Here is a 13662-nt window from a genome sequence, read left to right as displayed (position 1 = left end):
GACCTTCAGGTAAGCATTCTCCAAGGCGGTCTTCATGACACACGACAACACAGTCGCTGAGTAGAGACTGATAGCTGAGTTCCGCACACATGAGGATGGTCTCAACAGGCACCTTGTGTTCATGTTGCACTATCTGTAACCCCCGTGACTTGCCTGGGTTTGCAAAACTTCACCTACTGTACTGTCTGGAGAAAATACACATCTCTTTAACCTGGGCTCAGCGCTCCTTCCACTCAAATTGTGAGCCACTTTAAGACTTGAATAGCAGGTTAGCTGTAAAGATTCGCATTCTAGTCAGTAATCTGTAAACCTTCTGTGCTGTTATAAGCTCTGTCTGAGACCAGAACTCTTCATTCACCTGACGAAGAGGGAAACCTCAAAAGCTTGTGAGTTTACTATCAAATAAATCGGTTGGACTTAAACCTGGTGTTGTCAGACTTCTTACGGTGTTTGATGCGGACAGTGCAGAGGGAGCTTTACTCTGTATCTAACCAGTGCCATAACTGCCCTGAGAGTGTTTGGTGACAGTGTAGGTGGAGCTTTACTCTGTATGTAACTCTGTGAAGTGCTTGTCATGGGAGAGTTTGATGGGGACAGTGTAGAGGGAGCTTTACTCTGTATCTAACCCCAGGCTGTACCTGTACTGGGAGTATTTAATGGGAGCTTTATTCTGTATCTAATCCCGTGCTGCACCTCTCCTGGAACTGTTTGATAGTAACAGTGTAGATGATGCTTTATGCCCTATCTAACCCTGTGCTGTATCTGTCCTGGGGGACGTGGATGAAGACAAGCCCTCCGTATACACAAGATTTGCTTAGATGAGGAGGATCACAACAGACACCTACAGACGCTGAAAGCGCCCTCGTAAGAACAGGATGTGGGGCTCGACTCATCGATCGACAGTTCCGACGCGCCACAGCGGAAAACCACACCGATCTCCTCAGAAGACAAACTCGGAACACAGCGGACAGACAGAGTACCCTTCATCGTCACCCAAGCACAACGCAATGCCATCCGCGCTGTCAAGAACAACCACAACATTATCATCAAACCAGCAGACAAAGGGGGCGCGCCATCGTCATCCTGAACAGAACGGATTACTGCAAAGAAGTGTACCGACAACTGAGCAGTGAGGAACGCTACAGATAGTTACCTGCAGACCTGACCAAAGAACATACCCGTCACCTCAACACCCTGATCGAAACCTTTGATCCGGATCTTCAGAGCACCCTCCATGCTCTCATCCCACATACTCCCTGCGTTGGAAATCTCAGTGCCTCCTGAAGATACACAAGGCAAACACACCCAGGCGTCCCATCTTATCGGGCAATGGGACCCTGTGCAAGAACCTTTCCGACTACGTTGAGGGCATCCTGAAACCCATTGTACAAAGAACCCCCAGCTTTTGTCGCGACACTATGGACTTCCCACAGAAACTCAGCACACATGGAGGAGTTGAACCAGGGACACTCCTCGACACAATGGATGTCTCGGCACTCTACACCAGCATCCCCCACGATGACGGCTTTGCTGCAACTGCCTCAGTACTCAATGCCGACAACTGCCAGTTTCCAGATGCAACTTTACAACTCATCCGCTTCATCCAGGACCACAATGTTTTCAACAACCAGTTCTTCATCCAGACACACGGAACAGCCATGGGGCCCAAATTCGCACCTCAGTATGCCAACATCTTCATGCACAGATTCAAGCAAGATTTCTTCAATGCAAAGGACCATCAACCAATGCTATACACTAGATACATCGATGACATTTTCTTCCTTTGGACTCATGGTGAACAATCACTTAAAACAACCGGATGATGTCATCAACAAGTTCCATCCAACCATCAGACTCACCATGGACTACTCTCTGGAATCGGTGGCATTCTTGGACGCACACATCTTCATTAAGGACGGTCACCTCAGCATGTCACTATACCACAAGCCCAAGGATAACCTCACGATGCTTCACTTCTCCAGCTTCCACCCTAAACACGTTAAAGAAGCCATCCCCTACAGACAAGCCCTCCGTATACACAGGATCTGCTCAGATGAGGAGGATCGTGACAGACACCTCCAGACACTGAAAGATACGCTGTTAAGAACAGGATATGGCGCTTGACTCATCGATTTCAGTTGCGACGTGCCACAGCAAAAAACTGCACTGACCTCAGAAGACAAACACGGGACACAGTGGACAGAGGACCATTCATTGTTCAGTACTTCCTCGGAGTGGAGAAGCTACGACATCTTCTCCGGAGCCTTCAACATGTCATTGATGAAGACAAACATCTCGCCAAGGCCATCCCCACACCCCGACCTCTTGCCTTCAAACAAGCGCACAACCTCAAACAGACTATTGTCGGCAGCAAACTATCCGGCCTTTAGGAGAACAGTGACCATGACACTGCACGAACCCTGCCACAGCAACCTCTGCAAGACGTGCTGGGTCATCGACATGGATGCCATCATCTCACGTGAGAACACCATCCACCAGGTACATGGCACATATTCTTGCAACTCGGCCAACATTATCTACCTGATATACTGCAGGGAAGGATGTCCCAAGGCATGGTACATTGGGGAGACTATGCAGATGCTACAACAACGGATGAATGAACACTGCTCGACAATCACCAGGCAAGACTGTTCCCTTCCTGCACAAGCTTTCGGAGCACTGCTCCTTCATCAGGTGAGTTTGATGGGGACAGGGCAGAGGGAGCATTAGTCTGTATCTAACCCATGCTAGAACTATCCTGGGAGTGTTTGATGGGCACAACATCGAGGGAGCTTTACTCTGTATCTAACCCTGTGCTGTACTTGTCCTGGGAGAATTTGACTGGGACAATGTAGAAGGAGATTTACTCTATATCTAACCCTGTGCTGTCCCTGTCCTACGAATGTTTAATGGGAACAAGTTAGAGAAAGCTTTACTCTGTATCTAACTCTGTGCTGTACCTGTCCTGGGATAGTTTGATAAAGGCAGATTAGATGGAGCTATACTCTGTACCTAACCATGCGTTATATGTATCTGGGAGAGTTTGATGGGGACAGTGTAGTGGGAGCTTTACTGCGAGTGTAACCCCATGCTGTACCTGTCCTGGGGTTGTGTTTGATGGGGACAATGTAGAAAGAGCTCTACTCTGAATGTAATTCCATGCTGTACCTGTCCTGGGGTTGTGTTTGATGGGGACAATGTAGAAAGAACTCTACTCTGAATGTAATCCCATGCTGTACCTATCCTGGCAATGTTTGATTTCAAAATGTAGATGGAGCTTGTTGTAGGTAAAGATACCTCTGAAATCAGTTGTGAGTCAAAGTACAGCAAGTTTATTCAAAAGCTTTTGGGAGACACATAAGAACATAAGAAATAGGAGCAGGAGTAGGCCATCTAGCCCTTCGAGCCTGCCCCGCCACTCAATAAGATCATGGCTGATCTGTCGTGGCTCAGTTCCACATTCCCGCCCTCTCCCCATAACCCTTAATCCCCTCTCTTATCAAAAACCCATCAACCCGCGTCTTAAAAATATTTAGCGAGGTAGCCTCCACCACTTCAACGGGCAGAGAATTCCAGAGATTCACCACCCTTTGAGTGAAGAAGTTCTTCCTCAACTCCGTTCTAAACCGCCCCCCCTTTATCTTGAGGCTGTGCCCCCTAGTCCTACTATCCTTTATGAGCGGGAAGAGTCTCTCCACCTCTATCCTATCCATCCCATTCATCATCTTATACGTCTCAATGAGATCTCCCCTCATTCATCTAAACTCTAACGAGTACAAGCCTAGTCTATTCAGCCTCTCCTCATAGCTCAACCCCCTCAACTCCGGCATCAGCCTAGTAAACCTCCGCTGCACTCCCTCCAAGGCCAGAATATCCTTGCGTAAGTACGGCGCCCAAAACTGCACACAGTACTCCAGCTGTGGCCTCACCAATGCCCTATATAGCCTCAGCAAGACCTCCCTACTTTTATATTCAATCCCCCTCGCTATGAAGGCCAGCATCCCATTCGCCTTCCTGACCACCTGCTGCACCTGCAGGCTGGGTTTTTGCGACTCATGCACAAGGACCCTGAGGTCCCTCTGCACCGTCGCATGCTGCAGTTTTTTGCCCCGTAAGTAATAATCCTTCCTACCAAAGTGGACCACCTCGCACTTGCCAACATTAAATTCCATTTGCCATTTCCTGGCCCATTCGCCCAGCCTATCTAGATCCCTCTGTAGACTCTCCACACCCTCCGCACAATTTGCCGTTCCACCAATCTTGGTGTCATCAGCAAATTTCGACACCATACACTCGGTTCCCTCCTCCAGATCATCTATATAAATACTAAATAGCTGAGGCCCCAGCACCGACCCCTGGGGCACTCCACTAGTCACCAACCGCCAATCCGAATAGCACCCATTGACCCCCACTCTCTGCCTCCTATTTGACAACCAATCCTCTATCCACGCTAACACCCTACCCCCAACTCCATGTCCCCTGACCTTCTGCAAGAACCTCTTGTGAGGTACCTTGTCAAACGCCTTCTGAAAATCAAGAAAGACCACATCCACCGGCTCCCCTCTATCCACCGCCCTAGACACATCCTCATAGAACTCCAGTAAATTTGTCAGACACGACTTTCCTTTAATGAAACCGTGCTGCGTCTGCTCTATCAAGCAATTCCCCTCAAGATGCCTCGCTATTTCCTCCTTGATGATGGATTCTAACATTTTACCTACAACAGACGTTAAACTAACCGGCCTATAATTCCCCGCATTTTGCCTGGCACCCTTCTTAAACAACGGCGTAACATTAGCCGTTTTCCAACCTTCCGGCACATTCCCCGGAATCCAGCGACGTCTGGAAAATAACCACCAAGGCATCCACTATCACCTCCGCCATTTCTTTCAGAACCCTCGGATGCATTCCATCCGGTCCTGGCGACTTGTCCACAATCAGTCCCTCCAGTCTGTCGAGGACCGCCTCTCTAGTAACAGTAATGTCATTGACACACCTGGTACCTAACAGCAGTTCCCCAGACTTCTCTCCAAACACAAATTAAGAGCGCATATTTATACCCTCCCAGTCACATATGCATCTTCTCATTCTCAGTGGGTTCCCAGGCTGTGACTTGTCCTTCATTATGGGAACATGGCTGCCTCGGCGTTTCTTCATGGTTATCTCAAGGCCGCAATTGTCATGTGTGATTAGTCCTTAGCTAACATACAGGCTGACAAGACAAGTTAAGATTAACGGGACCGGTGTAACAATTTATGTTCATAAGTTGTATAGCATATAATATATATATGTTGGTACATGACACATAAGCAGTACATAACGAATATATATGAATATATATTTAGGGCATGCAAGCTTCACCATGTTAAGCGAAAGTCCACGACATTAAAGACACAAAGATAAATACAAGCTGGGTCAGCTACATTTCTGAACGGACTATCATAAACTTGTGTACAACAGTAAGGACAGCCGTGTCTGGGGCACACAAAAACAAATCTTGCATCTATCTGAGATATATGAAAACAAGCCGGATACAAGTTGTACAATACTTTTTACCATTCTCCAAGTACTACAAAGTTCATTAACTCATTCCTTACTGCAGAGCTTTACTCTGTATCTAACCCTGTGCAGTTTTTGTCCTGCGAGTGTTTGGTGGGGACAGCGTAGAGGGAGCTTTACTCTATATCTAACCTCGTGTTGTACCTGTTCTGGGAGAGTTTGGGGATGGTTTCGGGGAGATTTACTTTGTCTAATCCTGTGCTGTACCTGCCCTGGGAAAATTTAATGGAGACAGTGTAGAGGGAGCATCATTCTGCATCTAACCCCATGTTTTACCTGTCCTGAGAGTGTTTGCATAGTGATAGTGTAGATAGTGCTTTATTCTGTATCTAACCCCATGCTACACTCTACTGGGAGAGTTTGATGGGGACAGGTTAGGGGGAGCTTTACTCTGCATCTCACCCATGTTGTACCTCTCCTGGAAGTGTTTGTTGGGGAGAGTGTAGAGGGAGATATACTGTGTATCTAATCCTGTATGTGCCTGTCCTAGGAGAGTTTGATGTGGGCAGTGTTGAGGGAGCTTTATTCTGTATCTAATCCTGTGCTGTACCTGTCCTGGGAGAGTTTGATGGGGACAACATAGAGAGAGATTTGCTCTGTATCTACCCCTGTGCTGTAACTGTCCTGGGAGTGTTTAATGACTTAGCTGATGAAGAAGCAGCGCTCCAAAAGCTGGTGGCATTTGCTACCAAATAAACCTGTTGGACTTTAACCTGGTGTTATGAGATGTCTTACTATGTTTACCCCAGTCCAACGTCGGTATCTAGTGTTTAATGGGGATGGTATAGATGGAACTGTACCTTATCCCCTGCTGGACCTCTCCTGGGAAATTTTGATGGTGACAGTGTAGATGGAGCTTCATTCTGTACCAAATCCCATTCTGTAACAGTCCTGAGACTGTTTGATGGGAAAAATGTAGAGAGGGCTTTACCCTGTATCTAACTCTGTGTTGTTCCTGTCCTGGGAGTGCTTGATGGGGGCAGTGTAGAGGGAACTTTATATGTCTCTAACCATGTGTTGTACCAGTCCTGAAAGAGTTTGATGGGGACAGTGTAGAGGGATATTTACTCTGTATCTAACCCCGTGCTGTTACTGTCCTGGGACTGTTTAATGGGCACAGTGTAGATGGAGATTTCATCTGAATCTAACCATGTGCTGTATGTTCCCTGGGAGAATTTGAATGGGTACAGTGTAGACAGAGCTTTACTCTGTTCCAATTCTGTCCGTTACCTATCATGAGAGAGTTTGATGGGGACAGTGTAGAGGGAGCTTTAGTCTGTATCTAATCCTATGATGTACCTGTCCTGGAGGTCTTTAATGGGGACAGTGTAGAGGGAGTTTTCCTTTATCTATCCATGTATTGTTCCTGTCCTAGAAGAGCTTGATGAGTCAGTGTAGAGGGAGCTTTACTCTGTATCTAACCCTGTGCTGTAACTGCCCTGGGAGTGTTTAATGGGGACGGTGTAGATGGAGCTTTACGTTGTAGCTAATCCTGTGCTGTACCTGTCCTGGGAGAGTTTGATGGGGACAGATTAGAGGGAGCTTTACTCTGCATCTGAGATATTAAGGGGTTAACATCGCATGCAATTTTTGAGTTGATTTCAAAATGACAAGCTTAAGACATCTATGATTAACGAATTTACCTTTAACAGTTCTCTTCCTTTCAACATAATGATATTATGATCTTAGATATGGTTAACCTGGCTAAAAGAAAAGGTGTTTTGTGATTAGCTATATTGTATCAGACCGCATGTGATCATAAGGATTGTAAAGGCTACATAAAGGGGGACTGTCCCATTATTCAGCATGCCTTTGCTACCTGACTCCCAGCACTGAGTGGAAATTACATAGCAAAGGTTTGCCAGCTTGCATATGTAAGAAGAATAAAGAACTTTTAAATTGGACAGTGTTGGTGTTTGCCTTTGTATCAGGGATGGAAGAGTCTCACGAAAATGAACTTAACATATCTAGTCCCATGCTGTACTTCGCCTAGGAGAATTTGATGGGGACAGGGTCGAGAGAGCGTTACTCTGTATCTAACCCCCTGGGAGAGTTTGATATGCACAGGGTCAAGAGAGCTTCATTTTGTACCTATCCTATGCTGTCCCTGTACTGGGAATGTTTGATGGGGACAGTGTTAATGGAGCTTTACCGTGTACCTAACCCGATGCTGTACCTGTCCTGGGAGTGTTTGATGGGGACAGTGTAGAGGGAGCTTTACCCTATTTATTCATGTGTTGTGCCTGTCCTACAATTGCTTGATGGGTTGTGTAGAGGAAGCTTTATTCTGTATCTAACCCTGTGCTGTACCTTTCCTGGGAGAGTTTGATGAGGATAACATAGAAGGAACTTTACTCTGTATCTAACCCCATGCTGAACCTGTCCTGGGAGTGTTTGATGAGAAGTCTCACAACGTCAGGTTAAAGTCCAACAGGTTTACTTGGTAGCAAAAGCCATTAGCTTTTGGAGCACTGCTCCTTCATCAGGGGAGGACATTCATCTTGATGGGGACAGTACAGAGGGAGCTTTACTCTGTATTTAACCCTGTTCTGTACCTGGCCTGGGAAAGTCTGATGGAGACAGGGTAGAGGGAGCCTTACTCTACACTAACCCCAGGCTGTACCTGTCCTGGGAAAGTTTGATGGGGATGGTGTAGAGGGAGATTTACTCTGTATCTAATCCTGTGCTGTCACAGTCCTGGGAGAGTTTGATGGGAACAGGGTAGAGGGAGATTTATTCTGTATCTAACCCCATGCTGAAACTGTCCTGTGAGTGTTTAATGGGGACAGAGTAGATGGAGCTTTACGCTGTACCTAACCCTGTGCTGTACCTGTAATGGGAGTGTTTGATGGGGACAGTTTAGAGGCAGCTTTACTCTGTATCTAACCCCATGCTGTACCTGTTCTGGGACAATTTGATAGGCACAAAGTTGAGGGAGCTTTATTCTGTATCTCACCCCATGTTGTAACTGTCCTGGGAGTGTTTGGGGACACTGTAAAGGAAGCTTTACTCTGTATCTAACCCCATGCTGTATCTATCCTGGGAGTGTTTGAAGGGGATGGTGTAGAGGGAGCCTTACTCTGTATCTAACCCTGTTCTGTACCTGGCCTGGAAGAATTTGTTGTGGACAAAAAGAGGGAGCTTTACTCTCTATCTCTCCCATATGCTGTACCTGCCCTGGGAGAGTTTGATGGGTACAGGGTAGAGGGAACTTTACTCTGTATCTAACCCCGTGCTGCACTTGTCCTGGGGATCTTTGATGGGGACAGGGTAGAGGGAACTTTATTCTGTATCTGACCCCATGCTGTACATGTGCTGGGAGTGTTTGAAGGAGGCAATGTAGACGGAGCTTTTCTCTATATCTACCCCATGCTATACCTGTCCTGGGAATGTTTAATTGGGTCAATGTAGAGGGAGCTTTACTTTATCTATCCATGTGTTGTTCCTATCCTAGGAGAGCTTGATGGGACAATGTAGAGGGAACTTTGCTCTGTATCTAACCCTGTGTTGTACCTGTCCTGTAAGTGTTTGATGGGGACAGTGTAGAGGGAGATTTACTCTGTATGTAACCTTGTGCTGTACCTGTCCTGGGAAAGTTTGATGGGGGCAAGTAGAGGGAGTTTTATTCTGTGTCCATCCCGTGCTACACCTGTTCTGGTGGTGTTTGATGGGGACAGTGTAGAGGGAGCTTTGCTCTGTATCTAACCCCATGCTCTAACTGACCTGGTACTGTTTAATGGGGATAATGTAGAGAGGGCTTTTACTCTGTATCTAACCCCGTGTTGTACGTTTCCTGGGAGTGTTTGATGGTGACAGTGTAGATGGAGTTTTACTCTGTATCTAACTTAATGCTGCATATTTCCTGGGAAGCTTTGATGGGGACTGGGTAGAGGGAGCTTTACTCTATATCTAACTCCGTGCTGTACCTGTCCTGGGGGACTTCAATGGGGACAGTTTAGATGGAGCTTTACTCTGTATTTAATCCCATGTTGTAACTGTCCCAGGAGTGTTTAATTGTGTCAGTATAGCTGGAGCTTTTATCTGCATCTAATCTAGTGCTATACTGCTGCCCGCCCCCCCAGGAGAACTTGATGGGTATAATTTAGAGGGAGTTTTACTCTGTATCTAACCCCGTGCTGTACCTGTCCTAGGGGTGTTTGATGGGGACAGTGTAGAGGGAGCTTTACTCTGTATCTAACCCTGTGCTGTTACTGTCGTGGCGTGTTTCATGGGGACAATGTAGAGGGAGCTTTACTCTGTATCCATTCTCATGCTTACCTGTCCTGGAAGTGTTTGATGGATCAGTGTAGAGGTAGCTTTACTCTGTATTTAACCCGATGCTGTCTTGGGAGTGTTTAATGGAGACAGTGTCAATGGAGGTTTACTCTGTGCTGTACCTGTCCTGGGAGAGTTGGATGGGGATAGATTAAAGGGAACTTTATTCTGTATATAACCCCATGCTGTACCTGTCCTGGGAGAGTTGGATGGGGATAGATTAAAGGGAACTTTATTCTGTATATAACCCCATGCTGTACCTGTCCTGGGACAATTTTAATGGGGACAAGGTTGAGGCAGCTTTATTCTCTAGCTAATCCACGCTCTACCTGTCCTGGGAGATTTTGATGGGGGAGGGTAGAGAGAGCTTTACTCTATCTAACCCTGTGCTGTACCTGTCCTGGGAGGGTTTGATGGGGACAGGGTCGAGGGAGCTTTACTCTGTATCTAACCCTGTGCTGTAATTGTCCTGGGAGTGTTTAACGGGGACAGTGTAGGTGGAGTTTTAATCTGTATCTAATTGTGTGCTGTATCTGCCCTGGGAAAGTTTGATGGGTGCAGTGTAGAGGGAGCTTGTCTCTGTATCAAACCCCATGCGGCACCTGTCTTGAGGGTCTTTGATGGGGACAAGGTAGAGGGAACTCTACTTTGTATCTGACCCCATGCTGTATGTGTCCTGGGAATATTTGAAGGGGACAATGTAGACAGAGCTTTTCTCTGTATCTAATCTCATGCTGTACCTGTCCTGGGAATGTTTGATGGTGACAATGTTGATGGACCTTTACTCTGTCTACCCTTGTGTTGTACCTATCCTAGGAGAACTTGATGGGACAGTGTAGCAGGAGCTTTACTCATTATGTAACACCATGCTGTACCTGTCTTGTGTGTGTTTGGGGAAAGTATAGACGGAAATTTACTCTGTATCTTACCCTGTGCTGTATCTGTCCTGGGGAAGTTTGATGGTTACAGGGTAGAGGGAGCTTTACTCTGTATCTAACCATCTGCTGTAAGTCTTGTGAGAATGTTTGATGGTGAGGATGGATATTGAGCTTTACTCTGTACCTGACCTCATGCTGGACATGTGCTGGGAGTGTTTGATGGGACAATGTAGAAAGAACTTTACTCTGTATCTAACCTTATGCTATATCTGCCCTGGGAGAATTTGATGGGTTCGGTGTAGAGGGAGCTTTACTCTGTATCTAACCCTGTGCTGTCCCTGTTCTGGGAGTGTTTGATGTGGACTGTTTTTAGAGAAGTTTAGACTGTATCTAACTCCATGCTGTAACTGTCCTGGGAGAGTTTGATGTGGACTGTGTAGAAGGAAGTTTAGTCTGTATCTAACTCCATGCTGTAACAGTACTCATCAAACTCTCCCAGGACAGTGTAAAGGGAAATTTAGTCTGTATCCAATCCTATTTTAATACTGATGCTCTGATTTAGTCACTTTCGGGCTGGTGCTTTTCCCTGTGGCTGATGTTCTGCTGTTCCTGTTGACAGATCTGCGCAGGATGACGGCAGGGTTTATTGGGATGGCAGTGTCGATCATTCTCTTTGGCTGGATTATCGGCATGCTGGGCTGCTGTAAGGACCATGATCTGATGCAGTATGTGGCTGGCCTGCTCTTTCTCATGGGAGGTAAGTGTATTCATCTCCCAACAGCCAATGCACACTGAAGGGCAATGCTCAATGTTTTAATCAGTCTTTTAAACTGATCTATCTCAGAGATATCTGTGCACTTACTGGTGTCTCTCGGTAACCCCACACACCCCCCCCCCCCCCCCCCCCCCCTCCTCCTCGCAGGTTGACATTTGTACACTGATTAGTGTCTCTCAGTCCCCCCTCTCTCTCTCAGGGAGATATCTCATCACTGAATGGTGTCTCTCGGTTCCCTCTATCTCAGGGAGATATCTGTATGCTGACTGATGTCTCTTGATCCCCTCTCTCTCAGGGAGATACCTGTACACTGATTGGTGTCTCTCAGTCCCCTCTCAGGAAGATATCTGTACACTGTTTGTTGACTCTCATTCCCCTCTCTCTCAGGAAGATATCTGTACATTGACTGGTGTCTCTCAACCCCCTCCCTCTCATAGAATCCTACAGTACAGAAGAGGGCCATACAGCCCATCAACTCTGTATCGACCACAACCCCACACCAGCCTTCTTCCCACAACCCCACAGATTTACCCTGCTAATCCCCCTGACACTAATGTCATATTATCATGGCCAATCAAGCTAACCTGCACATTTTGGACTGTGGGAGGAAAGCAGAGCAACTGGAGGGAACCTACAGACACAGGGAGAAAGTGCAAACTCCACACAGACAGTAACCCGAGGCTGGAATTGACCCGGGTCCCTGGCATTGTGAGGCAACAGTGCAAACCACTGTGCCACCGTGCTAGCCTCAGGGAGATATCTGTACACTGACTGATGTCTCCCAGTCCCCTCCCTCTCAGGGAGATACCTGTACACTCACTGGTGTCTCTCAGTCCTCTCCCTCTCAGGGAGATATTGTACAGTGACCGGTGTTTCAGAGTCCTCTCTCTCTCTCAGGGAGATATTGTACAGTGACTGGTATCATCTCAGAGTCCCCTCTCTCTCGGGGAGATATCTGTACACTGATTTGGCGTCTCTCTGACCCCTTTCTCTGTCTCTCGAGGTATCCGTACACTGGTGTCTCTCCAGACCTCCTGTAAGGATGGGAATTTTAAAGTTGCGATGTCCTTAGGATTGGAGTGAATGTAGGTCAGTGAGCACCGAGATGATGGCTCAGTAGGATTTGGTGCAAGATTTGGAGGTGGTAACGGATTTCTGGATGAAGTTTGTGTGAAAGGTTAGCGTCCAGAGTGGGGAGCAGTCGGAATAGCTGTCTTTCAAATGAGACATCACTCAGGAGCTCTCAATGCCTGTTCAACTGGGTCCCATGGTACTGTTTTCTGGCTGGTGCTTTCTGCGGGACCTTGCTGTGTAAATTGAATGCCCCGAATGCAGCAGCAACTATACTTCAAAGAAAGGAATTCATTGGCTGTGAAGCGCTGTAGGATATTATGTGGTGTTTGAATGAGTCTTTTCTTTCCAGCAAGTCTAGAGGGAATAATGATTTGGATGAAGGGTTCAATAGCGGATGAGCTGAGCTAGGGACAAAGAGTTGTAGAGAGCGGCGGCTGCGAGCCGGAATTTGCGATTAGTCTGGTTGGAGAGATGGGAAACGGAGAGAATGGCTTCAGTTTTTGCCATTTAATCGGAGTAAACTTCTCTGCATTGAAAATGGGAGATCAAACAAACAAGCTGACAAGACAGAACCGGCGAAGGGTCGGGGTACTGAGGCAGCGCCGGGTGTGTTCCATGTACCTTTGGAATTTGAAGGTTTATGAATGTTATTTTTTCCGCGGACAGCGTTCAGAAAAGAAATACTAATTCTCCTGCTTTTCCCTCATCAGGAACCTGTTGCATTATCTCTCTCTGTACTTGTGTAGCTGGAATTAATTTTGAACTTTCCCGTTTTCCTCGGCACATGTATGGGCTGCCCGAGGACATCAGTCACGGCTACGGGTGGTCTATGTTCTGTGCCTGGGGTGGACTGGGCCTCACCCTGTTGGCAGGTTTCCTCTGTACCCTGGCCCCTTCCCTCAGCAGTCCTCACACAGTCATACAGAAAGCACGGGCAGAAAACGGCACAATGTGACAACCACCACAGCACTGTTTCACAGACCTGGATTCAGTGAGAAGATCAATGCGATGAGAGATCGAGAGAGGCAGCCAATCTATCAAGTGGCAAAATCACCATGAACAGTCTGGCAGGATGGTTAAACACAAACCAAGTCTACACAA

The 13662-nt window shown here is 47.0% G+C and overlaps 1 protein-coding gene across 2 annotated transcripts in view; it reads left to right on the top strand.

Moving 5' to 3' along the window:
- LOC145339297 (transmembrane protein 178B-like) overlaps nt 1–13583 on the top strand; it is a 65523-nt gene extending 51940 nt beyond the window's left edge. For both annotated transcript variants that reach the window (XM_080183721.1, XM_080183720.1), the window contains exons 3-4: nt 11332–11469; nt 13272–13583. In XM_080183721.1, coding sequence (XP_080039847.1) covers nt 11332–11469; nt 13272–13516 — 383 coding nt within the window. In that variant the 3' untranslated portion in view covers nt 13517–13583. The remainder of the gene's footprint in view (nt 1–11331; nt 11470–13271) is intronic.
- The last annotated feature ends 79 nt before the right edge of the window (nt 13584–13662 follow it).

The sequence above is a fragment of the Carcharhinus amblyrhynchos genome, unplaced genomic scaffold, assembly GCF_965287045.1.
Source record: "Carcharhinus amblyrhynchos unplaced genomic scaffold, sCarAmb.v2.hapA scaffold_386, whole genome shotgun sequence".
Taxonomy (NCBI): Eukaryota; Metazoa; Chordata; class Chondrichthyes; order Carcharhiniformes; family Carcharhinidae; genus Carcharhinus; species Carcharhinus amblyrhynchos.
This window is presented reverse-complemented; position numbering and strand designations above follow the sequence as displayed.